The following is a 26636-nucleotide window of genomic DNA, read 5'->3' as shown; positions in this document are numbered from 1 at the left end:
GCAGTCATCAATACCTGACTATCAGCTGGTTGTTGGGTCTCTTGCAAAGTGCCCAGCAAGATCCCTCGTGCCCAGAATGGTCATTTGACAACATTGGGACATCAGGTGAATGACAGGTGAGGTGCCTCAGGTGGGTCACACCATGTGTCAACCTTCGCTCCTATAGGAGAGATAACAACCTGGCCTGCTGACCAGATCCAGTTCCCCACTCCATCTTAGTTTGATGATCTTGGTCAGGAATGGCTAACCTTTATATTCTCAGATACCACATTATTCTCTAGAAGATCATAGGGCCATGTTCAGAATTGTTTGTTTGTTTGTTGGTGTATTTAGCCATACCCAGTTCTAAACCTAAAGTCAGCGGATCAGGGCCTTCACCTCTGATGCTACTCCACCTTGTTACAGAAATCAGAGCCTGGTCTGCTTGAGCCAATACTCTTATCACACAAATTTAGCTCCTAAGATGAAAAAACAACTTATGTTGCTGCTTCATCTACTGTTACTACTGTTCCATGTACAAGAAGACAGGGTGCCTTTCCAGCCTCCCAGCAGGAATGTTATAGCCCGTTAGTGTCACACCAAACAGTAATAAGGTTCACTGGCAGACCCAGGGCTTTTTGTTTTATCACTGGGGGCAGAACAGCAATCTTGAAACAACGAAGATATGTTTATTTAGGAAAAAGTAAATAGGATATAAAATCAGACACATAAATATAAAACACAAAACAGCATGCTAGCTTAACCAGAGCATGGGGGGGGGGAAGTTATGACAAGAAAGCCATAACCATTTTTAAAGAAGCTACTACTACATTGGCAGTACATGGTGTTCCTCTCAACCAGAGTACACAGCAACTGCCTTGTGAAAGAGGGGATCTTTCACAACAGCCTCTGGCAATGTGGACTCCAGACATACACATCCTCCCTATTGCTTCTCAGAACATCACAGTCTCTTTGGGTAGGGGGAAAGCTGCTAGCTTCAGTTATAGTTAGTGACTACATGTGTTTTGTGGATTTTGAAGCAGGCCAAAACCATTTTATTACAGTTTACATTTGACAACAGGCTGAGTCAAGTCAAAGTGTAGAGTAGTTGCCCAATAGGGGTTGATTATATCTATTGAACATCAGAAAGGAGTGTTTTGGGGATCTTACAATACACAAATGGATACAGTGCCTTGCCAAAGTAATCAGACCCCTGACCAATGCTCTCATGTTACTGAATTACAAAATGGTACATTGTAATTTTGTTCTGTATGATATTTTATTTTGAAACACTGAAACTCAAAATCAATTTTTATAAAGTGACATTGGTTTTATGTTGGGAAATGTTTGTAAGAAACATAAAAAACTGAAACATGTTGGTTGCATAAGTATTCAACCTCCACACGTTAATATTTGGTAGAACCACCTTTTGCTGCAATAACAGCTTTATGTCTTTTGGGGTACTTATGTACCAGCTAGGAAGCAAGGGGAAACGTTGGCTTTAAATGCTATGTTGAAAATATTGGAGGGAGTGGACAGCATTGAAAAATCATTGTCTAATACTTAGAAAAGCAGTCTGGGTACTGGGAGAACTGGTTTTAAGCCTTTGTTCTGTTGCTAGGCACTTCACTTATGTGTTGCATTTTTCTCCAGCTAGAACTACTTGCAATTTAAAAACAAAAATTCTGTAGCCAACAACAAAGAGAAGTCCTCTCTCTATATGACAGATAGCCTGATATGTTACTATTTGTTTTATACCCCTGGTTTGTAAACAAGCATCCGAAAAGTGGATAAAATGCATAACATAGAATCAACTGTGATGTGTCCCCCTTTTCCCAATGTAGTAGGCAGTTTCAGGGCAGACTTATTGGGTTTGTTTCCTTTGTTGAAACAATACTGAAGATTTCAGTGGTGTTCTGTAATAACCATTGACTCATTATAGACTGAGCAGGTGGTGAGTGAGCTGGCCCATAGGCAGACCATGCAAGTCCCAAAGCAGCATCTGTCCCCAAAAGCAACAGCAGTCCAGCTCTCTAAAGCTCTTATTAAGCTGCTTGTGCTCTCCAAAAATCTCATATATTTTTCCCAGCCATCTCCAGCTGTTCCTTGCTATGCCTCTGGCCAAATTCGGGCTGCACAAATTGTTCTTTGTAGCCTGCAGATATCAGCATTTTGTCCACCAGGACTCTTTACCATTAAGTAGGCTATTCTACAACACTATATTTTGTAATAGACTAATAGTAAAGGTTGTGGCATAAAATCATGACGTTGAAAAGGACCTCAAAGGTCATCTAGCCCAGTCCCCTGCTGATTCAGGAAATCTGCTGCTACAGCATCCCTGAAAGGTAGCCATTCAGTCTCTGCTCAACAAAGGAGAGCCCACCACCTTTCAAGGCAGTCTGTTCTACTACTGAACAACTCATACAGTCAGGATGGAGGTTCTTCCTGATGTTTCATCTAAATCCCCTTGCAATTTGAACCAGTTGGTTTGAATTCTACCTTCTGGAGTAACAGAACTTAGGTGAACAGCTCAGAGTCTCTTGTTGTGGAGTAGTATATCCATTTAATAAAAATAAGAATCAGTGATTTATAGTAATTAATCCCACAGTACTAGGCATTCATCACAAAGGCTGTGAGATGTTGGTTGAGACACAGCGTGGTCCATTGATAGATCTGTATACAAAAGTCTTCCAACACAACCATGGCAGAATCATCACTGTGTGTCTTGGAACAATTTGTCAACTGGGGCTGTTCCCAGTCTGTAAAATGGATACAATAATGTTTTTCACAGTGTTGTACTGAGGTTCAGGTTGAAAAGATCTGTGGAATCTGAAAGGTTGTATGAATTACTTTACTGTACAAGTTTGTTGTTATGTATCTTCAAGTCGATTACGACTTATGGCGATCCCATGAATCAGTGACCTCCAAGAGCATCTGTCATGAACCACCCTGTTCAGATCTTGTCAGTTCAGGTCTGTGGCTTCCTTTATAGAATCATTCATTTCTTGTTTGGCCTTCCTCTTTTTCTACTCCCTTCTGTTTTTCCCAGCATTATCGTATTTTCTAGTGAATCATGTCTTCTCATGATGTGTCCAAAGTATGATAACCTCAGTTTCATCATTTTAGCTTCTAGTGACAGTTCTGGTTTAATTTGTACAAGTAATGTTTACAATTTTCCCATGTTTCAGAACTTCACAAATACAAAAGCCAAAAAAGTAAGCATTTCCTCCCCCCCCATTTACACATTACAGTTGTGCTCTTGACAGTCTTGATTTGTATCCAAAGAAATAACATGATTTAACTAAATTTGCAGGCAGAAGGTCCCATGTTCAACCCCTGACATTTCCAGGTAAAGCTGGGAAAGACTCCAGTATGAAACCCTGAAGAGCTGCTGCTAATCAGTGTAGACCAGCCATCTTCAGCCTTTTCAGACCCAGGATCCACCTTTAATCCAAACATGCATTTGGGGACCCATTTCTTAATTTTGTACCATGTATTAATATGGCGGTGGTGCTGCTGCTGCAACCAACCACAGTTCAGGTTCTGACCCACAGCTGAAGACCAATGGTGTAGATCATGTTGAGCTAGATGGACCAATGGCTTGTCTTGGTATAAGGAAGTTTCCTATGTTCCTAAACAGTTTTGCCAACCTGGTGCCCTTCAGATGTTTTTGGACTACAACTGTGTTGACTGGGGCAGATGGGAGCTGTAATCTGAAACATCTGAAGGGCATCAGATTGGCAAGGGCTATTCCTTACACATGCAGTCTCCCAGAAACTTTTAGTAAGGCCTGTGGCTCAAGCACTTTATAAATTTGCAGGGATTAAGTGGAGAAAAGTAAGATTTTTTTTAAGCCATTGAAGCATTTTCGAGCTGAAAAGGATTCGGAGGGGGGAATTCAGAGGAATTGAGCCAATACTGGTTGCCAGGAAGCAACAACAGGAGGGGGTTGTTGTCTCCAAACCCTGCCTCTAAGCTTCCTGGAGGGCATTTGGCTGGATACTGAGGGTAACAAGATGCTAAAGTAGGTGGCTCTTGGTCTCATCCAGGGGTGGGGAACCTGTAGCCCTCTAGATGTTGCTAGACTGCAACACTCATAACGCCTGACCATTGGCCATTCCTCCTGTGGCTGCCGGAAGTTGCAGCATCTGCAAGGCTGCAGGTTCCTCATCCCTGGTCTAATCTGGCAGGGCTCTTCTGTTCTGAATTGGTTCTTTCAACATCAGGAACCGATGAATTCAGAATCTGAATGGATTTGGGGGGGAGGGAAGTGTTTTATGAATTTTCAGGGTTTTGGAGTGCAGTTCAGCTTTTAAGTATGATTGGTGCTCCAGGTTTTGATGTTTTTACTTGGGAGTTCTTGAACTTGCATATAAAATCTGTTCAAAATACTGGAAGCAAACACTTGTGTAATATTTCAAGGCCACCTTCTTGAACAGAAATGTTAACGATTGATTACAATATACTATATAGTTTGTAATGACATTATTAGGAATATATTGTACTGTAGAATTTCAGTAGGAAAAAGATTTCACTTCAGTGTTCTCTGTGCAAAAATTGGCACATCGCAGGTATGTGAGAAGTGAAGCCTGGTTATGTTTACTCACAACTGTGGGCATAGGACTGTGGCCTTAATGTAAATTGTGGCATACAGGTACACTAGGATGTTTGTACAAGTGGAAGCTCAACTTACGCACATGTCCTTAAAGCAGATTCCTGAAACTCTTTGAACCTCTTCCTCCTCCCTTCACCTGTGTGTTATGCAGCTGTTAAAAGCTGAAGGTGTGGGCGCGAGGGGAAGGCTGGGCATCCTAAATTCAACAAGCGCTGGCCACATAAAGGAGCACGAGTTGGGCAAATCTCGACAAAGTCAGGCCGTGTGGATCATGCGATGTAGCTGGAAGCGGGCGCTGTCCCTTTAAGAGCTCCTGTTACACTGTTAAAAGCGTGGAAGGTGCCGCTGCTCTGGGGAGAGGCGCTCTGATTTTTGCGCCTACTCGGGTGAGACGAGGGCAGATCAGAGTTGTTACTGGGAGATCGGGGGTGGTGGAAGAAGCGTCCCCCCCTCCTTTGTGGCTCCGGACGGCAACATGGCGCTCCCACAGGGCACCCGGGCTCCTCAGGCCACAGCAGGAGACCTGTCTCAACCCAGCGGAGCGGCGCCCTAAACAGAAGCGAAGCAAAGGAACGACGCGTCGGGGCTGTTTAGCGCCGCCGTTCTAGCGATGTGAGTGCGAAGTCTCGAGCGCGAGGCGAGGAAGCGGGATCTGAGAGCAGCGGAGCCGAGCGCCTTTGCTGCGGGCGTCTCCGATCGCCCCGGGATCAGGGCCGCCACCTGTTACTCCGAGAGCAGATCGAGCCTCGGCGGGCGGGCGGGAGACAGCGACGGCTTCTCGCCACGCAGCGGCGCGGCTCCTCCAGTTGCGCCTCTCCGGGAAAATGGAGAGCGGCGGACTTTCGAGCGCGGACCAGAAGCTGATCCGTGAGAGCTGGCAGAAAGTGAGCGCCAACCCCCTCGAGCACGGCAGCGTCCTGTTTACCAGGTAAGGAGCAGACAGGCGGAAGGCTGGACGGGCTTAGGGTTGCAGGGAGCACGTGCCGGGTCCGATGCCTGGAAGGAGATTGCCGGAGGGGGAGGGATGCGCTGCCCGGAGAAGGAAACAACGAGGCTTCTCCGCGATGTCCCGAAATGGAAACGGTCCTTTAGAAAGAGGAACATCGGGAGCTGCCTTGCACTGAGTCCAACCACAGGGCCATCTAGCTCAGTATTGTCTACACTGACTGGCAGCAGCTCTCCAGGATTTCAGGCAGGGAGACTCTCCCAGCCAAGGGATTGAATTTGGGACCTTCTGCATACAAGGCAGATGTCCTACCACGGAGCTATGGCCTTTCCCCATAAAGACCATCTTGACTCAACTTGCCTTCACAGCTTGAAAGACTCCGATGAGAAACTTTTTCCCTTCTTCCCTCCCTCACGATCTTTATACTCCACGTTCTTGCAGCCTAAAGGTTTAGATTTGTGGGTCTTCAGTCTAAACTGGGAAGTGGGAACAAATAAGTTCCTTAAAGCAGGGGTTAAACTTTGGTCTCCTTCACATGTTAACACATTTCCTACATGGGTAGTACATCTAAAGTGGTGGTGCTGAGGAAACATGCAGATCGTGGGTTTTGGTTGCACATGTGTATTTTGCTGCAATTGCATGGTTTTCACGCTGGGAAGCCCTGGCCGATCCCTTCTTCCCAGCACAGGTGTGTGAGTCCAAAAAAAAAGAAAAAAGGATCCATGTTTGGTAATTCACAGGTGATTTAGGCATGACACAGGTTTCATGCTATGTCCTGCATAAAAGCATTGTCCTGTGCCGGAAAAGTACAGATGAAGTCAGGTGACTCGGTTTCTAAAATGTGATCATTTATTGTAAACATTTATATATCGCTTTTCCACACTGGTGCCTAAGATGGCTAAAACGAGCACTGTCCAGGCTTAAGAAGAGACAACCTGAAGGCCGCACCCCCTCTGTGTGGCATCCTCTTCTTATCCCACAGATGCAGGTCTCAGTTACTTTGGGTACCTCCCCTTCTTTAATTTTTCCAAGTGAAAATATTAATAAAAAATTAAAACACAAACATAAATACATAAATATATGGGGGAAATTAAGGCATATACAATAAATAAACAGAACTGGACTTACAAGACAAAAGCCTGGATAATGTTTTTCACTGATTAGAAAGCATACTGAATCTAGATTTAATATAATTTAATAGATTTAATATAATTACATGGCATTGATTTGTGTTAAGTTCTCTTTCTCTCCCCTCCCCCAAAACACCAGGGCTTAGTTTGAGCTAGGACTTGGTACTAGCACTTGTTTTCAGTTCCTCAGAGTATCCCTGGGATATGTGAAGTAACAAGAGTGCCTTTGAGCATGCGCAGAATGCCCTTTTATAAAACTGAAGAAATCACAATGAGCTCGTGCAACTCTGTGGTTAATGGTTAAGGTTGCAATCCTGTATGCACTTACCTGAAAGCAAGTCCCATTAAACTCACTGGGACTTGCTTCGGAGTTAGACACATATGAGATTGCATTGCAAGGCTTGTGGGACAGAGGGAGAAAGCTTTTAGATAGGCAGTAGTCCCAGCAGGACTTTTTTCATGTTAGCAACTGAAGCGTTAGATGAGTCCAGACAGGGAAAAGAGCTCGGGCAGTGCTGTGAAGACTTATTTTGACATAAGCCCATGAAATATAGCCCTTACTTCTGAGTAAACACCCATGGGATTGGGCTGCAAGACCTGATGTGCTTCTCGTATGAAACTGCGTTAAGATTAAAGGTGAACAATATGTTTAAAAAGTAGTTCAGGAACATAAAAGAAGGCCGTGTGGCCTCTGCATTTTTCCTCCAATTTTTTTCTTGTTTGCAGAGATAGAGTTTTCTCTCATTCAGGGAGCAGCTCCACAGGCCCCCTGCGTGTGCTCAGCTCTGCAGAGTGTATCAGAGCGGCTTTCTAATTGCTTGTGACATGGCAATCATTGGAGCCAAGGCCAGGCCTGCCCGTTGAGGAGAGGCTCAATTAATTCAGGGATCAGGCCCAAGGCAGAGGAAATAGTGCGTGTGAGAGAACAGCTGAATGCCCGGTACATTCCATTAACCCTGAAGGAGCTCAAAGCTGAAGGATGCAGATGGGACAAGGGCTTTGAACCTCTGAAAGCTGTGCTGTGCTTTGTTTTGTTTTTTAAAAAAGCAATGAACTGTGTTTCTCCATTCATAAGGGTTTTTTAAATGTACAGGGACTGTTTTCATTCAGTGGGCCCATCCATACCTAACCACAAAAACCCCATTTTCCATTTTCGGTTGGTGGCCTCAAGAGCAATACATGTCCTGTTTGTGGTTGTATTATTGTGAAAACCTGATTATCAAGCATCCATACATGTGGGCTTTTTTTAGTGTAAATTGTTTTAGCATTGGCCACTCCCCTAAGTCCACCCCTTTTCAGTGATTGTTCCATAACAGTCATTTGCTTTTCACACGCTTTTTTGGAAGAGCATAAATATATATATCTTTTTTTAAAAAATTCTCACGCATGTGCAGGTTTGGGGATGTGCTATTGTGTGGGAAGGAGACAGGGGGCTTGGCATATGAGGGAGGAGCACCTCTGGACCGTCTATTGCAGGAAAGTCCATGGCATTGCATCCGAGCACACCGATGTTAATGCAATTATTGATACAGGAAAGCATATCGGTTTTTTGGCAGTATTTCTAATGTGGATTTGGGCATGTGAAAATCCATGTGAGCTTGCAATGTCATATGGATGATGGTGAATTAATGAGGACACAAAGCAATAACATTGCAGATTATCCAGTTGTATGGACGGGTCCAGTATTCATCTACCTGCATAATTGACTGAGGCAGGTAAGAATGGCTTGCTCAGTGTGGACTGAGAAGAGTACACAGCATGCAAAGTGAGTGCTCTACCACTGAGCTATGATCCCGCTCCTAAACAGGGGGCAGAGCTTTTTAATCTGCTTCTCGTGCAGTGGATGTTTATTTAGCCCCAGTGAAGTTCCACTTGTTTGGTCTGAATTCAGGACTAAGTTAGACTTTGGTTTCCAAGAAGCAAGTCCAACGCTGTCTACTCCAGCTCTCCATGTAGCGTATGGATGGGCTAAACTATTAATATAGAAATGGTAATACAAAATAGGCACAGTGATACTTGTGTCCTTTAAAGCCGTGTGATAATGGCCCCTTAACATTCTCCACTCTGTTTTCTCCAGGAGGAGAAAAATTATTCTCTAGCAATTTCTCAGGGGTGGAGCTCATAATTAGTGGTGGGAGGAGTATCACTCCTTTCTTTGTCTTGTTGGCTGTTGCTGCTGCTGCTGCAAGTGGCTGCAACATCTGTGTTGGCAGCCAGACCACCATTTTGCATCCTCTAAAGTGACCTGGACCTACCGTTATTCTGGGACTTTGGAGGGGAGGGGGAGACAGATGACAGCCACCACTAAATAAATAAATAAACAGTAGAGAATATTTGGAGAAAATTCAGCAAAGTGGCCTTTTTCTGGGGGTGGGGATGGTGAAAAAGAAAAAAACCATAAATTTCTCAGAAAAAATGTTTTGTGGGAAATTAGGGCTTAGCTCTATATTTGATCCATTAAATTAATTAATAAACATACAACTTTGTTTCTCAGGGGCAACTGCAGTAACATCCATTCAGTTAATAAGAAAAAGAAATCATCAGTGGGTGCTTAAAAGTCTGCAAGGGATGCACAGAATTTCAGAAGGAGTGGACAAATGAGAAAGCAATAAGTTACCAGGGCTGCATTGCATTCATTTGGGTTCTTCAGGGACTCAAATGTAAAATTGCTGGATGGTTAACTAAGATACATAATTTAAAATCGGTGACCTTTTTCAGCAATGGTTGAAATGAAAAATGGCTAATGCAACATCTATATTTTAAAAAGAAACCAGGAAATTAGAATCTTTCCAGACAATTCTGTGTTGTGTAAATTGGTGGAAAGCATTATTAAGGCTAGATTTTCTTTTGGATATGTAACACAACAAGTTGCGGAGGAAGAGTTGGCATGGAGTCTCCAAAGAAATACTTTGCTTCACTAACCTTTTTAAGTGTGTTGAGTATGTCAACAAACGTGTAGAGAGGACTGATCAGGTGAACATTGTATACATAGCTGTTGTATTTGTTTTTAAGAGAACTTTTGGCAAACTCTTCTTTCTGAGGAAAGTTAGCAGTCAGAAATCCTCTTATGGATTACTAACTGGTTAAAATTCAGAAAGCTGTGGTTACGGATACAACATTTTTCACCATGGAGGAAAGCAAATTATGTGGAATGAGACTGGTGCCATTTAGCCTACTTATGAATTATCTAGGGTCAGTAAGAACCCTGTCTTGTGAATGGCACCAAGCTAGTAGAAGGATGTTGCACCTATCATTAGCACAGATGTCTTTCTACAGGTATTGTCAAAGGACAAGTCTATCAGTGATCATTATCTGTGATAGCCAGAATGGTCTGTACATGTTCCGTGATGTAGCAGGTAAGACTGTGAGCTGGAGAGTCTCCAGTTCAACTCTCATCTCTGTTACGAATTTACAAGATAGTCCTAGGCAAGCTGAAACTTGGCAAGCTGAAACTAGGCAAGCTTAATATCACTCACTCCCCCCCCTTTTGCAACAGAATACTGGCCTATCTTACTGGTTGTTGTAAATGTTGCTGAAGTAATTATTTAAATGCTTTGAACACTCAAAGTATAATTTAAATGCCAAGTAGTATTATGAAGTATTTATTGCCATAAGATTCTAAGGACACAAAAGCAAAACAGAAAACCCAGGTGATGGCCAACTCCATCATGATGTGAACTTGATGGACCTTTGGTCTGATGCAGCCAGACAAATTCTTACATTCTTATGGAACACTCTCCTGTTAGGGTAACCAGCAAGTGGATTTTGGTGAGCATCTGCTTGAATTGCTTATCTACAGGAAATCTAGTTGTATATATATATTTTCATAAAGCCTTTCTTTTATACAGATTGCTCTATAGCCGTTGTCTGGTGGACAGCATCAGTTTGTTGCATTACCCCAACTTTGAATGATAGTTTTGAGATCCTGAATGGAGCATAAAGTTCTACCATTACATTATGAGATTCATGAATCCCAATGGATTGTTCAATGGTTAGTGGAGAGCAGAATTTAGTATATGGTATGCCAGTCTCATAGATTTTCATGCGTCTTTATTAAGCTGGAAAGATGTGTGCAATATAAATATAAAAAGGGATTGTGGGAGAATATTCAACCTGTCAGTCTAGGGGAAGAATAACCAGAGATGCTTAGGGAGGCAGGGTCAAGGGGGCACCACAGATGACATGCTTGTATGAAATGCAACCTGGCAACAAAAAGGTGATGTGAATTTTGGACTGTGTCACAGAATGAAGAAGGGAGAGTTTAATCTCAATGCAGCCGGGAGATGAAAACTCCTTGAATGTTGAGTTAGAGATTGTGGATAGTGGGTAGATTGATTGTTGGGGTGTGTGAGAGAAACAGACCTTGTTGAAGGGAGTTTAGAAAAAGCAACAAAACAAATCATGAGGAGTGCTGAGGATGTTTAACACTTGTGACAGTGAGCATCTTATGCAAGGGAGGTAATTTATAGCACCTGTGGTGAAGTAAATGAGAGGAAGGTTTGGTATCTGCAGTCTTCCAGTGCTGTTGCAAAATGGTTATGCTGTCATATCATCAAGGGATAAAGGCCTTGAGGGGAGAGTGATCTGAACTCTCTCTTTCAGAGAGCCAGTCTTCGGCATTCTCTCTTTGCTGTACTCTAACGGTGTGATTCTAGAGCTACCCAATTTGGTTTGGTACTAGCAGGATGAAGCTGCTTATTGAGAATTCACTGGCCCTTCCCCATTTCTTGAACACGGACTGCATTGGGAGGATTGTACCTGCTCCTCTTGGAAATTGGCTTCAGGAAATGAGGGGGGTTGGAGTTCACACCAGCCCTCCTCCAGCTTATGAGCAGGTGACATGAGCAAGGTAGGCCCCCATTTGACTCGCTTTATCCTGCTGAGAGGACTCTGCCCAGAGGGAGAGATCAAGTGAATGGGCAGGAGTGGCATGGAGGTAAGCCTGCTAGGGATATCTTGCTCAAGGTTCATCTCTTCCCCCACCCCCAATTGGGAGCTGGCACTGATTGGAGAAGAGTCCCCTGAGAGGGGGCGCTACAAGAACATGTGAGCCTCCCTGCTGGGTCACACTAAGGACTATCTAGTCCAGCATGATGTTTGTCCCAGTGGCCCAGCACCACATCCCTCTGGGAAGCCCATAGGAAGGGCAGGAGCACATAACAGCCTTCTCTCAGTGCTGTTCCCCAGCGACTAGCATTCAGAGGCATGCCGACCAAGAATGCCGTATCAGCCGAAGTGGGGTCTCCACTAGTTGTCCAACAATCTGGATAGGTGTGCCGTCCCTTGGGAATCTTGGGAGAGAATGAGAAGGAAGAGTCAGCGGCAGTGACTACAATGGAGATCTGGTTGGAGAAGAAGCTGGAGCAGCAAGAGAGGCTGTAGCTGAGAGAAGGGGACAGTGCGATGGGCAGGGGAGATGGGGATGTTAGGGGCAGGTGCTCTCTGTCCCTGTGCAACACCCTGTTCTACCCTTTAACTTTTCACAGGCAGCCCGGTTGCATATAAAGATGCAACTTGATTGTTGGCTGCCAGCTTTGTCCCGCTGAGCTTCTGCGCTGCCTGCAGTGCACCTTAATCCTGTTCAAATCCAGCGGGACAAAGGGATAAGGAGGCACCCAGAGGTGCACTGCCTCAGCACAGAGGAGGAGTTGTGCCAGGGTTCCATCTTTCTTCCCCGGAAGGCAGTTGCAAAAGAGCAAAGCGAGTTGTACTGAGGGAAGAAAAATGTCTTGCCCTCTGTTGTACTGGTTTGTCTGGGCATGAGGTAACCAGTGCTGAGCTGTACAAGTGAGAGAAGGCATCTTTTCCTCCCGTGGCATGGACCAGACACTGGTCCTATTGTGGCTGGCTTGTTTTTGGGGGCCTGTCGGTGGGACCTCCCCAGAAGAAGCTAAGATGGTCCATGTGGATGGAAAAGAGCAAATTGTAGGTGGCGGTGATTGTTCAGAAGCCCCTCATGGCCTGATTTGGTTCAGTAATTGTTGGATTGATGTCTTGTGTTTCAGGCTTTTTGATTTGGACCCTGATTTGTTGCCCCTTTTCCAGTACAACTGCAGGAAGTTTTCTACTCCTCAGGAGTGCCTCTCATCACCCGAGTTCCTGGAACACATTAAGAAGGTGAGAGATGTAAAGGAGCCCTTTTGATCATTGTGCTGAACTATAGAACAAACTGCCACAGTCTGCGAAGGCTACATTAGCAGGTGGTAGCGTGGTATCATAGGTTAGAGTGTTGTCTTAAGACCTGGGAGATCTGGATTCCAATCCCCACTCAGCCATGAAGTTATTTGGGTGAATGAAGCTTGCTGGGGAACTCTGGGCCAAACATACTCTCTCACTCTGACCTACGTTACATGGTTGTTGTGGGGATAAAATGGTATACAGGTAACGATGCACAAAAGGTATGCAGGTAACATGCATATTATCTTGAGATCCTTGGAGGAAGTTTGGTATTTAAAAAGTAGTCAATAAATGCATCTTCAGCTTAAATCTCTCTTGTCCTGCCCTGTCCTACCTTATGTGTATCCTGTTCACCAAGAAGTCACTTAACCCAAAGCCTGAATTCATAGTTATAATGAACAATTCTTTATTCTACATTGCTGAGGAATGGGGAAATGTCAGTTGTGCCTGGTGATTCTGTGATGCTGATTACCATATGTTTTGATGATCTAAACTACTTGTATGACAATTGTAGAATCACTTTTGTCTGATATCTGTAAAAATGAGCTAGGGTGGAGATGCATGTGTGTGAATCTGTCTTGATTTTTTCTGTGGGTAGACAATGCATCTTTAAAACCAATATAAATCTATTAACTCTATTAAATTAGGAATGAGTTTAATCACATTTAAATAATGAAATCTGCAACACAATTTAAGAGAGCAAGCAGGAAGGACAAGCAGAGGCTTAATTCCAAGGGTGGGTTAAGAAAGGACCCAAACCAGAGAGCCTGGAGGAGTATAGGCAACCTTTCTTTTTCAGCTGACTTTTGGCCTGTCAGTTGACTGCTTTTAATTGGATGTTTTCTGCTGCTTATAGTGCTGTCTTCTGTTTTTAGGACTGTTTTCTTTTCTTTTCTTTTTTGGTGTTTGATTATGATGACATATTTTTAATTTGTTTTATTTTCTATTTTGATTAATTTTCTTTTTATTATTAGCCACCTTGAGCAAAGTTTTGTTAGAAAGGCAGGACAGAAATATAAATGTACCTGCATGTTTTTTCAGTGATGGCTATTCAGATTTTGTTTATTTTTAATCATTTCTGCCCTGCCTTTCTAAGAAATAGGGTGGCAAAGTACAAAATGTGAAGGGATAAGCTAAAATTTAATCAAAGCAAATGGTATGTTGGAACAACAAATAAAAGGACAAAGTCAATGCAGAAACCAGCAGCAGTCAAAGATCAGCTTAATAAAATGCTAACTTTAGCAAGCCTGCAGAAGAAGGAAAGTCTTGGCTGCTTTAAAGGCAAGCACCAATGGGGCCTGGTGAATGTCTTTTGGCAGAACGTTCTGTTGTTTATATGCCATCACAGAACAGGTCCTCCCTCTACCTTGGGGCCACCTGCCGGGCTTCAGACCAGGGTAGGCCCGGAGACCTGCAACAAAGGCTTCAGTAGATGATCATTAAAGTTGGTCATGTGGATGGAAGCAATTCTGAAGATACTCTGATGCTATGTCAACTAGGGCTTTAAAAGTTAAAACGAATCCTTATATCCGAGTCTAGAAATGGGTTGGTAGCTGGCATAGATGAAGCAACCTCAAAAAAAGTATTCTCATGCAGGTGGGAAGAATGGCAGAGTGGTGAGGAGGGCCGAATCGACTAATAAGGTTTCTTGTAGCAGCAATCTGCCAAACAATTTCTCACTGCCCCTTGGGAGTCCTACATGGCAACTGCATGCAGACTGCATGTGCGACACCTTTAGTCTGCATTGGCCAGCCCCCTGCCAGTTATAGCTTTCCAACACTTGTAAATTATACAAAAAGGGTTTATGTGTGAGAGAAATCTGCATGCAAGGTGATCTACATACCGTTTTCAAAGATTTTCTTGCACAAACATGCTTTCTGCATAAGGGTTTCACAACATGTGAAGGAGGCCCTAAATGGCAGAACTGGGGTAATAGACCAATCATAAATGTTTTTTAAATACAGATTCTCTTCAAGCATGCTTTTGCTCTAAACTGAACTTTTGGGCTTATGGAGATGTGCAGCGCATACCTTTCAGAGTCTTTTATGACATTTGCAGGAGATTTCTAGAAAAGTACTTTCCCCCCTTTATAATGGCACACCAGATTCTTCCATATGTTGTTCTGTGTGCCCGATAGGTAATGCTGGTAATAGATGCAGCCGTGACCCATTTGGAGAATTTGCACTGTCTGGAAGAATACCTTGCCAGCCTGGGTAAGAAACACCAGGCAGTTGGAGTGAAGGTGGAGTCTTTTTCGGTAAGGAGCCTTTTCATTGTGAGATACCTGCCATGCTGTTGGTTTGACTTGACTTTATTTTTGATGAATATTCCCTCAGGTTTCAGTTTTGTGTTACTGTTACTCATCCCCAGTATATGACAGTTTCTGACTGTTGATTAGAAATGTGAAGGCCCAGAAAAATTCAAAACACCCCCTCCCTGTTTTTTGTTTGGGGAAAAAACAAAGCAACCCCCCCACACACACAATTTTACTTATTTTTCCCCCTGGGCATTCACATCTCTACTATTGATTGTACCCTGTGCATCGTTTGCAGTGAATTTCCAAATTTCAGGGCATGTCCATATTCATATGTCAATCTTAACAATCACAGTTGAAATTTGTGAAAATCCAAAAACTAAAAAAATGCAGCAAAGAATGTTAACAGTCATTTTAATGTTGATTGTCGGCATATATAGTACCATACATCTGAGAAGTGGGGAAATATATATTTATTTTTGGGACATTCCGAGAATTCACCAGGGATGGTGAATTAGGTTAGCTTTCTCATGTGAGTGTTGGTGCTCACCACAGTTTTTAGATGAAGGGTGTAACTTTTTGTTGGCCAGAGAGTTGTGTTCATGCTTGGCCAACAGCCTCCCAGGGCCGCATGCATGCCAGCAGTGAGTATGGCCAACCCACATTCTCCTCACCCTCCGTCCCTCCCTTCCTCCCTCCCTCCCTCCCTCTCTCTCTCTTTGTTTCTCTCTCTGTTTCTCTCGTGCACACGCACAAACACTCACACACACACACAGGACAAACACATGGAGAGGACACACAGATATAAGCTCTCACCCTCCCTGTCCTCATCTCATCTCTGCAGTTGGGGATGCAAATCTCTCCCTTCCTGCTCATCAGCTTGATTATAGATTATGGGACTTATTTCCAAATTAGATATTTGGAAATTAGCACAAAAGATTAGTTTACTGTGAATCCAGACACTGGTCTCAGTAAACTCCTGGTGGCCTGATCTGGAGCTAATGTTGGCTAAGTGAAGGTGTTGCAAAAACAACTCTGCTTCCATTTCCATCTCCAGGAAAGCTCCTGGGATTATTCTGTTTGTTTTTCGACATTTCAAGTCCTGCTTCAAAACCCTCAAATCTGTTAGGGATGCAAATCTGATTCCCCATCAGATTTGATGACTGATGTGATGAACAAGGAGGGAACAATTTGCATCCCCATCAGGGCATTGGGCTTGGTGGAGAGGTTTACATTTTTTTGGCCACTCCAATGTTGTGGCTACTTCAGGTTTGTTGTTTTTATTTTTTATTTTTGTTACCACTACTAAAATTGGTGAAGTCTTGGGAGAGCAGAAAAACTTGATTGGTGGGTTTAGATATTCACATTTTAAAGTGCATAAATGTAAGTCTGTTTTGCAACTGTAGCTCTTCACATGCAGTGTTGGATTGGGGTAATCTTGAGTTTCCAAAAGATGCTGTAGGTCGAGTCTTGTCACTGAGTAGGGGAGTAATTCCGATTTTTTAAATACAATCTAGAGACCCAGTTTGACCCATTTCTTTCCTGACTACAAGATCTGAAATTCATATTGTTGTTCCTGTAACATTCTTAAATCCATAACTTTGCAAAAAAACAGGGATTTCTAACCTTGTGGTAAGGTTTCCCTGCTGGAGGAGGAAGGAAAATGCGTGTCAACTCAGTAGAAGAAAGTGAAGATCTTAGCTGGGGTGGGGGTAGGGATGGGTGGGAAAGAGTAAGAGCCACCAACCCATCTGAAAAAAGTTGCTAGGGACAAGAGGTGTATTTGCTCATAATTGGGAAGGAGAGTTGTATAAGAGCTGACAGGGATGGGGAGAGCTTCTGTCTGAGAGCAGATTAATGATGGAGCCTCCAGACCGCCTCCCCTTTGCCTTGTTCCATGGCATCTAGGAAGTGTGGTCTACTAGATTTTTTTACCAGATTATAAAAATGTTTACCTTTACAGCAGTGTCCTAGATGTGACCTTCTGATGTTTAAATTATTATTTATACGATTACATACTTGGTTTTAGTGGAACTTCAAATGGAAGCACTTCCAATTAGATGGCCAACTATGTGTGAATTTCCTGTTTCCTTTGGGCTGAAGACCTTGAGAGTGGTTATTCTCCACTTGTGTCTTTTGGGGGCAGGAGGAGAGGAGTGAAGGAGTCCCTATAAATAAGAGTTACCTTGGGCCATGTTGGACCATAAGGAAGAAGTCCCCTACTGTAGATTTTAGAATATGTTTATTAGAACCAACCAAAATTATGGGGTTAGATCCAAAGGTTGTCATACTTATGTTCCATTGAAATTCAGTAATGATTAAGTTGTCCCATGGATTTAAATAGGACTGAAGTGTGACTAGCCTACTTTGGATCCAACTCATTTACTATTCATAGAGTGCTGTCTCTGTACATGGCACTTTACAAATAACAGGTATGAAAAGTCCCTACTCTGAGGGGCTTACAATCTAAAATGACCACAAGGAAACAACAGAGGAAGGTGGAAAATGGAAACATGGGTACGCAGGGGAAGAATGCATGATTACTTCAACTATGTGTATTTTTGCTTAGTCATAATAAGGTAGGAACAGCAAACCTGTGGTCCCTCCAAATGTTGTTGGACTCTAGCTAGTAATGTAGTGACAAATTCAGAAGTTCAAGGTCCCTTCATAATAGTCACAGCCATGCCCCCTTTCTAAGATGATACAACCTTCTCGGATAATAGAATAATCTGGCCAGGCTTGAATATTGCTTTCTGCTTCTCTATCACTGTCACCGTTTGACTGTCCTTTCTCACTGTCAGATATATTGCTTGAATTAATGAATTCATTGTTTACACATTTGTCTCCTGCCCCTACCAAATGGCTTGATTATGTAGATGGGATGCTATCATCAGGATTCACGTTCTCTTCTGCACTTATGGAATTCTCACACTCCACAACTTCTCTTGGTTTTTTGAAGTAGGAACCAATATAGGCTTGCTTGCAATTGACACTCATTGGGACCTGTATAACTGGCTCAGAAAGCCATACAGCAATAAGGACTCCCACACACACACATTCTCTTTCTCTGGGGGCTTTTTTGCTGCTGGGTTAAGACAAAGTCTGCTTTTTCTAAATGAAGGAATTCACACTCTCTAAATAGGCCACTAATTTTGCATAGGAATTTTGAACTTTTCCACTTTTCCACCCCATTCTCCTATCTCTATGTCACCCCTCCTCATACCACACATCCCTAGAAGTTAGAAAAAGTTAGAGGTTTTAGCCCATTTAGGCAGTTTACCATCATCATAATCATGCTGTAAGGTAAGGAACTTCCTTTGCTGAGTTTCTCTTCTTGGCTGCCTTACTAAGAAAAACTGCATTTGGGCAGAGGTTATGAGTTTTAGGAAGAAACTTAAACATGGAAATTCTGATCCTAACATCTGGTGTTCACTGCAACTCTCTCTCTCTCTCTCTCTCTCTCTCTCTCTCTCTCTCTCTCTCTCTCTCTCTCTCTCTCTCTCTCTCTCTCTCACACACACACACACACACACACACACACACACACACACACACACACACACACACACACACACACACACACACACACACACACACACACAGAGCCATATTCATTTGTATTTCACCTTACCATCCACACCACAGATAATAATTTAAAGCTGAAACACCATCTCTCTGTCTCTCTTTCTCCCCCACCCTTGAAAATATTTTTTCTCTTTTCCTCCTCCCCCTACTCCTGGCTTTGTGCTGGAACAAAACAACACATATTCCTCTTTTTTTGCTGCTGGGTTGAAAATGAGATGCTTGTTAAAACAAGCAAGCAAGCAAGCAAACTGGAGGATGTGCAGCAGAAAGAGAGAGACCCTCTTCAGCCCAAGTTCTTACCCCTCCTCCTTTTCCACTTTCCCTCATCTCCCATTGTCCGGGTTGTGTCCACCCTCCTCCTCTCCCAATTCTGCCACTAGCTTGCTCTCCATCGTCATCTCCATACTCTTTAGCCCTCCCACAACAACAGAAGTTCATAAGACCCAATCAACATGAAAGGGGAGTGTGTTAGATACTGAGAAGAATTTTTTCAGTGTCTGACTCGCCTCCTTTCACTCTGATTGGCTCCAATCAGCAGGAAAGGACAAGGAAGCAAGTTAGAAGAATCAGTGGCTAACACACTCCCCTTTCATGCTGATTAGCTCATAGGATGCTGGAGACATAAGGACCCTGCTGGGACCTGGCTCCCCAAAAAGTAAGGGGATCTAACACGTCTCCCCCCAAGATTCTGGATAACTATACCCCTGACTCCGTTAGCCCTAGCCAGTTTGGCCAGTGGCCAGGGTTGATGGGAGTTGTTGGTGATGGGAGTTGTAGCCCAACAACTCCAGGAGGGTCACAGGTACCCAATCCCTTGTCTAGCAGGAGATTCAAAGACTTCCTATAAAAGATCAGTTTTGAGTAGGGGCTTAAAAAAGAAATAACAAAGGTGGTTGTATGAAGGCATTCCAGGAAGGCAGAAGCAGGCCTCAGGGGCAGCAAAGGAAAATAGGCAGATTCGTTTCAGGGAGCAAGAGACCTTAGGATAGCCAAGGAGCTGGGCAGGTGATGGCTGCAGGAAGGGACATGTTGAGGAATAAGCACAAAGACCTAAGGAGAAATGAGGACAAGAAGCGTGTGCAGGATCTGGGAGTGGAAGGAAAGCCTTGGAGAGATTTAAAGAAGGGAGACTTACATGGTCAGAGTGTGTCACAAAACAGTGAGCATGCTTCTGAGCTTTTTTAGACCTGGTTGGAGGAAAGAGACGAGTGGGTGGCAGAGGAAAAGCTGGTGTGACATTAAAGCTACAAAGGCTGCACTTGTAATAGCAAAAGTCCTGGAGGAGACTTGCAGACTGGATGGGATTAGCTTTCTGAAAAAATGCATTAGCCATTACTTGGCTTTGTATCTAGTTCTAAGTGAAACATGCAGGTTTGTTGAGGCAGAGAAGTAAAAACAAGCGAGCTAGTCTTTTATATTAACGAAGTTGGGGATGAATTCTAGATTATGCACTAGAGTAAAAAGCCAAAAAGAGCCAAATTGGGAGCATTACCTAGTAGTTGGAGGCTATGGCTGTAAACACACTAGTCGGCGGATCACAGCGTTTCCATTAGCCACACTCTGAGGGAAATGGGTTTATCTGCCAATCAGCTGTGTACTCTCTTTGAGCTCATCTACATGATGGTTTACACTCACATCTCCTTTAATTTGCATGGTTCACATTACTTTACTGGCAAACAGAAGCTATCACACAGTTTCCCCCCTGTAAATCCGTACTAAGCCAATCCACTGATAATATGAAAAGGGGAGAAAAAAAGTATAAGAACATAAGAAGAGCCTGCTGGATCAGGCCAGTGGCCCATCTAGGCCAGCATCCTGTTCTCACAGTGGCCAACGAGGTGCCCGGGGGAAGCCCACAAGCAGGACCCAAGTGCAAGAACACTCTCCCCTCCTGAGGCTTCCGGCAACTGGTTTTCAGAAGCATGGTGCCTCTGACTAGGGTGGCAGAGCACAGCCATCATGGCTAGTAGCCATTGATAGCCCTGTCCTCCATGAATTTGTCTAATCTTCTCTTAAAGCCATCCAAGCTGGTGGCCATTACTGCATCTTGTGGGAGCAAATTCCATAGTTTAACTATGCGCTGAGTAAAGAAGTACTTCCTTACTCAGCGCATAGTTAAACTATGGAATTTGCTTCCACAAGATGCAAGTGTGCAAGATGGAGTATCTACTCCATTTCTCTAGTGCTTGCAGACACTTTGTTCCAATGCTTTTAGGTGGGTGGGTCAGTTGTTCCCCTCTCCACGCCCACTATCTCCTCCTCCCTTCTTTCATTTTGCTTCCTGTAGGCTGACAAGCAACTTCCAGTTGCTCTCCTCCATTCTGCTGGCCTTTTTTATTTTGATGCAAACAGCGCCTTTATTTTCTTTTCCCCCTAACTTGTGCACAAAAGTATAACACTGCTCAAAGATGTGTATTTCAGCTGTATCCTACCAGTCATAGGCACGGAAAACAGATATTTGCAGTTCTGGGTGATTTTTTTAAAGGAACCTAACTGCAGCCGATAGAACAGACTGAGCATGCTGGTTCACCTAGCAACTAGAGGGAGTGAAAATGTATAATTAGAGGGTGGGGCCACAAGGAAACTGCAAGACTGATCCTTCCCAGAGGAACACCTACTTGTGTGAATGGGAAAAAGCGATTGGCAGCTGACATTGAGCAGGAACTTCAGACAGTGCACATCTATGAAGAAGGTAAAAGTATATTTGCTACGAAAAAATGTTCCCAGGTAGATGAGCCCTTTGAAGCCAAACTTTTAAAAAAGCGCACTCAAGCAGCTCCCATAAGGTTTCACAGTAAAAAGAAACAGAGTCTGACTAGTGTAGTGTGTCCCGGTTTTCTGAAGAGAGAGGTGGAGACACAGCGCAACCAGCAGAACAGTGAGTGTGTTTCTACCCTAAGTTTTGCCATCACCTCTACCCTGAAAGTAAACTCCCATTTTTCATATGGTAGAAAATAATCTTCCTCCAATTTTAGGCTACAAGGAGGTAAATAAATCACACTTCCTGTGAAGCTTCTACTTTTTGAATGCTGACTCTGCTGTCTTCTGTTTGATTTCCAGACTGTGGGAGAATCCTTGCTGTATATGCTGGAAAAATGCCATGGTCCTGCCTTCAATGTGAATGTGCGTGAGGCCTGGACCCGGCTGTATAGCGCTGTGGTAAAAGCCATGAGCCACGGCTGGGATGTTCCCAGGAAGGTGGAATAAACCTGGACCAGGTTGTTTGAGTCCCAGCTGCTCTTGATCAGGAATAGCTCTGAGAAGCTAGCTTGCTTTTCCAGCTCTGTGCATCTCAGAGTAATCTCAGCAGCTCTCTCTCTCTCTCTCTCTCTCTCTCTTGTTTTATTCTTGCATTCCCCATCTTTCTTGTGATAACGTGATGATGCTCCTGTATTTCAGTATCGCAGTTCCACGTATCTGTTTGCAGGGGGCAGAAGAGAGCCAGGCTGGAATTTATAGCAGAGGTGTCAAGTGCAGCCAGCAGTGTTACTTCCAAACGGCATGTTCTAACTCTCTATTCCTCATCTTCTTTCAAAGAATAATTACAAAGATCCCTTAGCACAGAAGGATGATTGTACCAACCTTTCCCTTGGGATGTGAACCTGAGATTGTTTCAGTGAAGTTAATCAGGAATGTGTGTTTCCTTGGAATTATCCAAGCAGTGTAGCTTTTAAAAACTTGGGTTAATTCTACTGTAAGGCTCTTTTTAGTGTGCTTGAACTGCTAGATGGCTGATTTTGAAATGCTTGGCTGCAAGTTATAACTTGAAAGCCAGTGGAAACGCAGCAGCTGACAATTCCTTGTGAGTGAAAATATAATTTTGTGGTGAAATTAGTGACAGATGCAGCTTTTATCCTGGGAAAAGCTTCCAAAATTTGGCCTGGTTTCTGGCCAAAGGAGAGTCTGTAGCATAAAATCCATTTCTAGGCAACTGCTTAATGCCAGTTCTTCACTTCCTCCCCAGGCATTTTTGCTACAGCCTTCCAGGTGCTTGACAAAATTCTCTTACCTCTTTGTATGAGCCTTTAACCTACTAGCTGTCGTTGTTTGTAGAGCACGTCTTGAAAAATTAGAAACCGAGACAAGAAATCAGGGAAACAGACTAGTTTGTGGATGGCTCTACAGTAATTATTAATAGAGTTACTACTATTAGATCCAGCAGTGACCAATCCTTATCAGGTCATGTAGACAGGTAGGTGGAGCTGACCACCTGCTAAGCACCTTAAGTCAGATCATTGAAAGGTCAAGTTGGGGGTGCAAAGGAAGATTTCTTTCACCATGCAGAGTGACAGGGAAAAGGTGCCACATTTTAAAGGCACCGTATTTTGCCTGCAAAGGAAGAATCTATTCTTCATTTGCAGCTGTGATTTGAACTTTCTTGTGCCTGATCTCATATATGAGATCAGACCCAGGAAAGGCAGCTGTGGTTCACCCAAACCACCTGGTGGGCCCAAACTCAAGGCTTGGCAGGCTTAATTAAGCCCATAGATCAGAGGTACATTTTCCCCACCCTCAGTAGAGCTAGTGACAAACTATTTCCTGGGAAGCGATCTTTCTGCCAGGGCTTTACACATAGAGCAAATGTAAGTCTCACATGATGGTATCTTATGCTTTATATGTGATATATGTGAAACTAGATAATTTGGAGCAGTTTACTATCGGTGATCTTCCGTACAAAGTGCAAAGAATTGCCCACTCATGATCATGAATTTTGTTCATGTGCGAAGAGAACATTTGTGTGTCAAAGCTTAATTCAGAGATGGTTCCATATTTGAGTTTATTTAGTGTTGGATTAAAATGTCTCCGTATGGAGGTGCATGCCTTTTTGGTTTTGTAGGGTAATTTTGTTTTTTGTTGCCGAGCTTTTGTTATTTCAATTAACTCCAAAACAGCCTAGGGACAGCTACTTGAAACAGTGTAAGGTAAGAATCATATCCACCAGCACTGAGTTGGTGTCTACATCTTAAAGCTGCAGCCTTCTACTGTGGGCTCTTTGCTGATCTAGGCCCCTCTGCAGTTTTGCTTTTACTGAAGAACTTGGGAGTGCCTCTTGTTTGATACATTGTTTAGCTGGCTCTGGAAGAGTCCTTATAGCATGACATCAGCCCATCATGGAAACGCATGCACAGTATGATTCATGTTCTTCCCTAGGTGTTGAGCAAGAGCTGAATCGCTTCGTAGGACATTGCATGAGAGAGATATTAAAAAAGCAGCAATCTAGTGGAAACAGACCTTCTCAATATTTTGGGGGCATATTGCAAGTGACATATTTGGCACATCCACACCCCAATTAGGTAGAATACAGAGGCTTCACCTACTAGCTCCAACTGTTTAGCACACCTAGCTTTTCCCTTCTCCCTTTCCAACCTCCTCTCCCCCCACAAATACCCTCCTATTTATTTTCATGTCTCTCGCTCCCCCCCCTTTGCCCCAGAGCCCAAAGTTGTCTGAACATGTCTTCTTGAGATTGGGATAAGATTCCCCTCAACCTCAAGCTTGATGCAGGTGATGGTGGTGCGAGGAATTCAAGTAGCAAGATAAAACTGAAAATTCCTAGAGGCCAGGTCTAGTTCATGGGCAAACAGAAAGGTACACAGCAGTAGCCAATCAGAAAACAAATATGATGTGAATTCTTCAATGATCAGTCGTCATCACATTCTTGGTCCATCACCAGAAGCGCTTTTTCCTACACAATGTATCCACTGTGTTAAGTGCACTGATTTAATACTGTATAGAAAAAAGAATCAGAATCCTCATTATATAACTACAACTCAGTGGGTATTGTGACTGAGGTCTAATTCTCTGAAGAGGAGATAAGCCTGTTTCTGGGTTGTACTGCTTCAGACTGCTGATTGCCGGGGGGGGGGGATCACATAATTGAATTCTCCTCCATACAAAAATAGTTGCTGCACCTAGAAAAAGAAATGTCAGGGAGAAGAGCTCTATCCAGGCTTTCTCCCAACATGTAAAGCAGGGCCCTTGTAAGCTTTTCATACCTCTTTTCACATTATTTGTGTGCCATATTTTGTTGAGTTCTGAAACAAATTAAAAAAACTGTTCTTGGTGTGTCTCGGATGTGTTTTTGGGTGTTCTGCAAAGTTTAATTTGTTACGTTTTGTTCATTTGGGAAAATAGCAGCATGAGAAGAGTATAATCTATCAGTGTCAACCTGGTGTGCAGCAGCTGTGAAAAAGGCAAATTCCATGTTAAGAATAATTGGGAAAGAGATTGAAAGTAAAACTGCCGATAGCACAATGCTGTTATACAAATCTATCGTGTAACCACATACAGTTCTGGTCGCCTCACCTCAAAAAGGATATTGGAGTTCTAATTGGAAAAGGTGCAAAAATGAACAACCAAAATGGTCAAGAGGCTGAAACAAGAATAAAGGTTACAATGTTTGGACCTGTTTAGTTTAGAAACAGGTGAATTGGGGTGGGGGCATGATAAAGGTGTATAAAATTATGCAGGATATGGAGAAAAGGTTTTCTTCTTCATAGTGCTAGAACCTGTGGTCATACAATGAAGGTAAATGTTGGGAGATTCAGGACAGATAAAAGGAAGTAGTTCTTCACACAGGACATAGTATGGAATTCACTACCTTAAAATGTAGTGATGGCAACCAACCTGGACAGCTTTACAAGGGGATTAGACAACTTCATGGAAGATAAGGCTATCAATGGCTACTAGTCATGAGTGTGTACTACTTTCATTATTTGTCTGTAAATACCAATTGCTGAGGAACACGTTGAGAGAATGCTATTGTGCTTGCAGGCTTCCCAGAGGCATTTAATCGTCCGCCGTGAGAATAGGATGTGGGACTAGCTGGGTCCTTGGTCTGATCCTGGTGGGGTGGTTCTTATATTAGATAGTCTTTGTTCCCTAGACACAACAAACAGGCATGCAGGTCACCAGGTCATAGTCTTCCCTACTATGGTGAGATGCATTGTATATCTATTTAAACTGAAGTAATTATTTTTGCATCTTGACATATAAATTAGCACATGCAAATTTCATGCAAATATGTCCCCCTTTTGGTGATGTGTAAGCGGTCACACCATCCTTTCTGCCATCCTCCGCTGTCATCACAGAGGAGAAGGTTGTGGAGGTGTGTGTGTGTGGAAGCTGCTCTAAGGTGACTATAACCTTAAGAGTTCTCCCGAAGGGGGGAAAAAATCTACCGTCCATCCCTATGGTCTTATATTAAGATTAACAATGCTGGCAGGAGCAAGCTAGCTTTGTGGGAGCTCCAATTTCCATAGTAACAGGAACAGGAGTTTGCCAAGGCAGATGGCTGACTACAACAGCAGCAGCAGCAGGTATCCATTCTCATTGCCAGAGAGTGCTGGGGACTAGTGTTGGGTGGGAGTGAGGTTACTGGAGTATATAAATACAATTTCTTATTTTGACTAGTAATGCACTAGCTAAACCAAGGGTCTCTCCTGACTGCAAGCTATTTTATCAGGATGTCTTCTGAGAGAGACAGGGGACCTGTGGTATCACTGATGTCCCTAGGAGTAAAAGCCCGAGTGTGGGGCTCTTCATTGTAGTATCCTAACACACACCTGCTCCTACCTATATTGTCTGTTATAGGCTGGAGTCACAGACTGGATGCTGAACGAAATAAGCATCTAGTTTGACCCCATAAGGTTGTTCTCTGCTCTTAACATCAAGTGTTTGTTTATACAGCTGTGTTTATCATTATGTGACCACTTGGTTGTGTTGAAGTGGCCACAGATCAGCTTCCAATGAATTCTGTACAGAGGTACACTTTATGGAGTAACTACATTTTCCACTTGAAAAGTGTGATCTTGATTGATCTGATGAATGAATATAAGAAAAGTCTGTTCCGCACAACATAGGAAACAGACCTTTGGTGTAGTGGCACCTACCCTTTGGAATTCCCTCCCCTTAATTATTAGACAGGTGCAGTCTGTTGTCTTTTTGGTG

General features: G+C 43.3%; 1 protein-coding gene across 1 annotated transcript; it reads left to right on the top strand.

Moving 5' to 3' along the window:
- Positions 1 to 4812: 4812 nt before the first annotated feature.
- NGB (neuroglobin) lies at positions 4813 to 24752 on the top strand. The gene is made up of 4 exons (XM_061611829.1): positions 4813 to 5522; positions 12676 to 12787; positions 14985 to 15104; positions 21747 to 24752. Exons 1-4 carry the CDS (start codon positions 5419 to 5421, stop codon positions 21891 to 21893), a joined length of 483 nt encoding a protein of 160 aa, XP_061467813.1. The 5' UTR covers positions 4813 to 5418; the 3' UTR covers positions 21894 to 24752.
- Positions 24753 to 26636: the final 1884 nt, after the last annotated feature.

Source organism: Rhineura floridana, chromosome 2 (assembly GCF_030035675.1).
Source record: "Rhineura floridana isolate rRhiFlo1 chromosome 2, rRhiFlo1.hap2, whole genome shotgun sequence".
In the NCBI taxonomy this organism is placed as follows: domain Eukaryota; kingdom Metazoa; phylum Chordata; class Lepidosauria; order Squamata; family Rhineuridae; genus Rhineura; species Rhineura floridana.
Note: the sequence above shows the minus strand (reverse complement) of the source record. Positions and strands in the feature narration are given on the sequence as shown.

Bases quoted from the DNA above. Each gene is read 5' to 3' on its own strand.
- NGB (XM_061611829.1), top strand. From the start codon at position 5,419: ATGGAGAGCGGCGGACTTTCGAGCGCGGACCAGAAGCTGATCCGTGAG. The intron at 12,788-14,984 runs GTGAGAGATGTA...TGTGCCCGATAG, and splicing joins TCCTGGAACACATTAAGAAG to GTAATGCTGGTAATAGATGC. The intron at 15,105-21,746 runs GTAAGGAGCCTT...TTTGATTTCCAG, and splicing joins TGAAGGTGGAGTCTTTTTCG to ACTGTGGGAGAATCCTTGCT.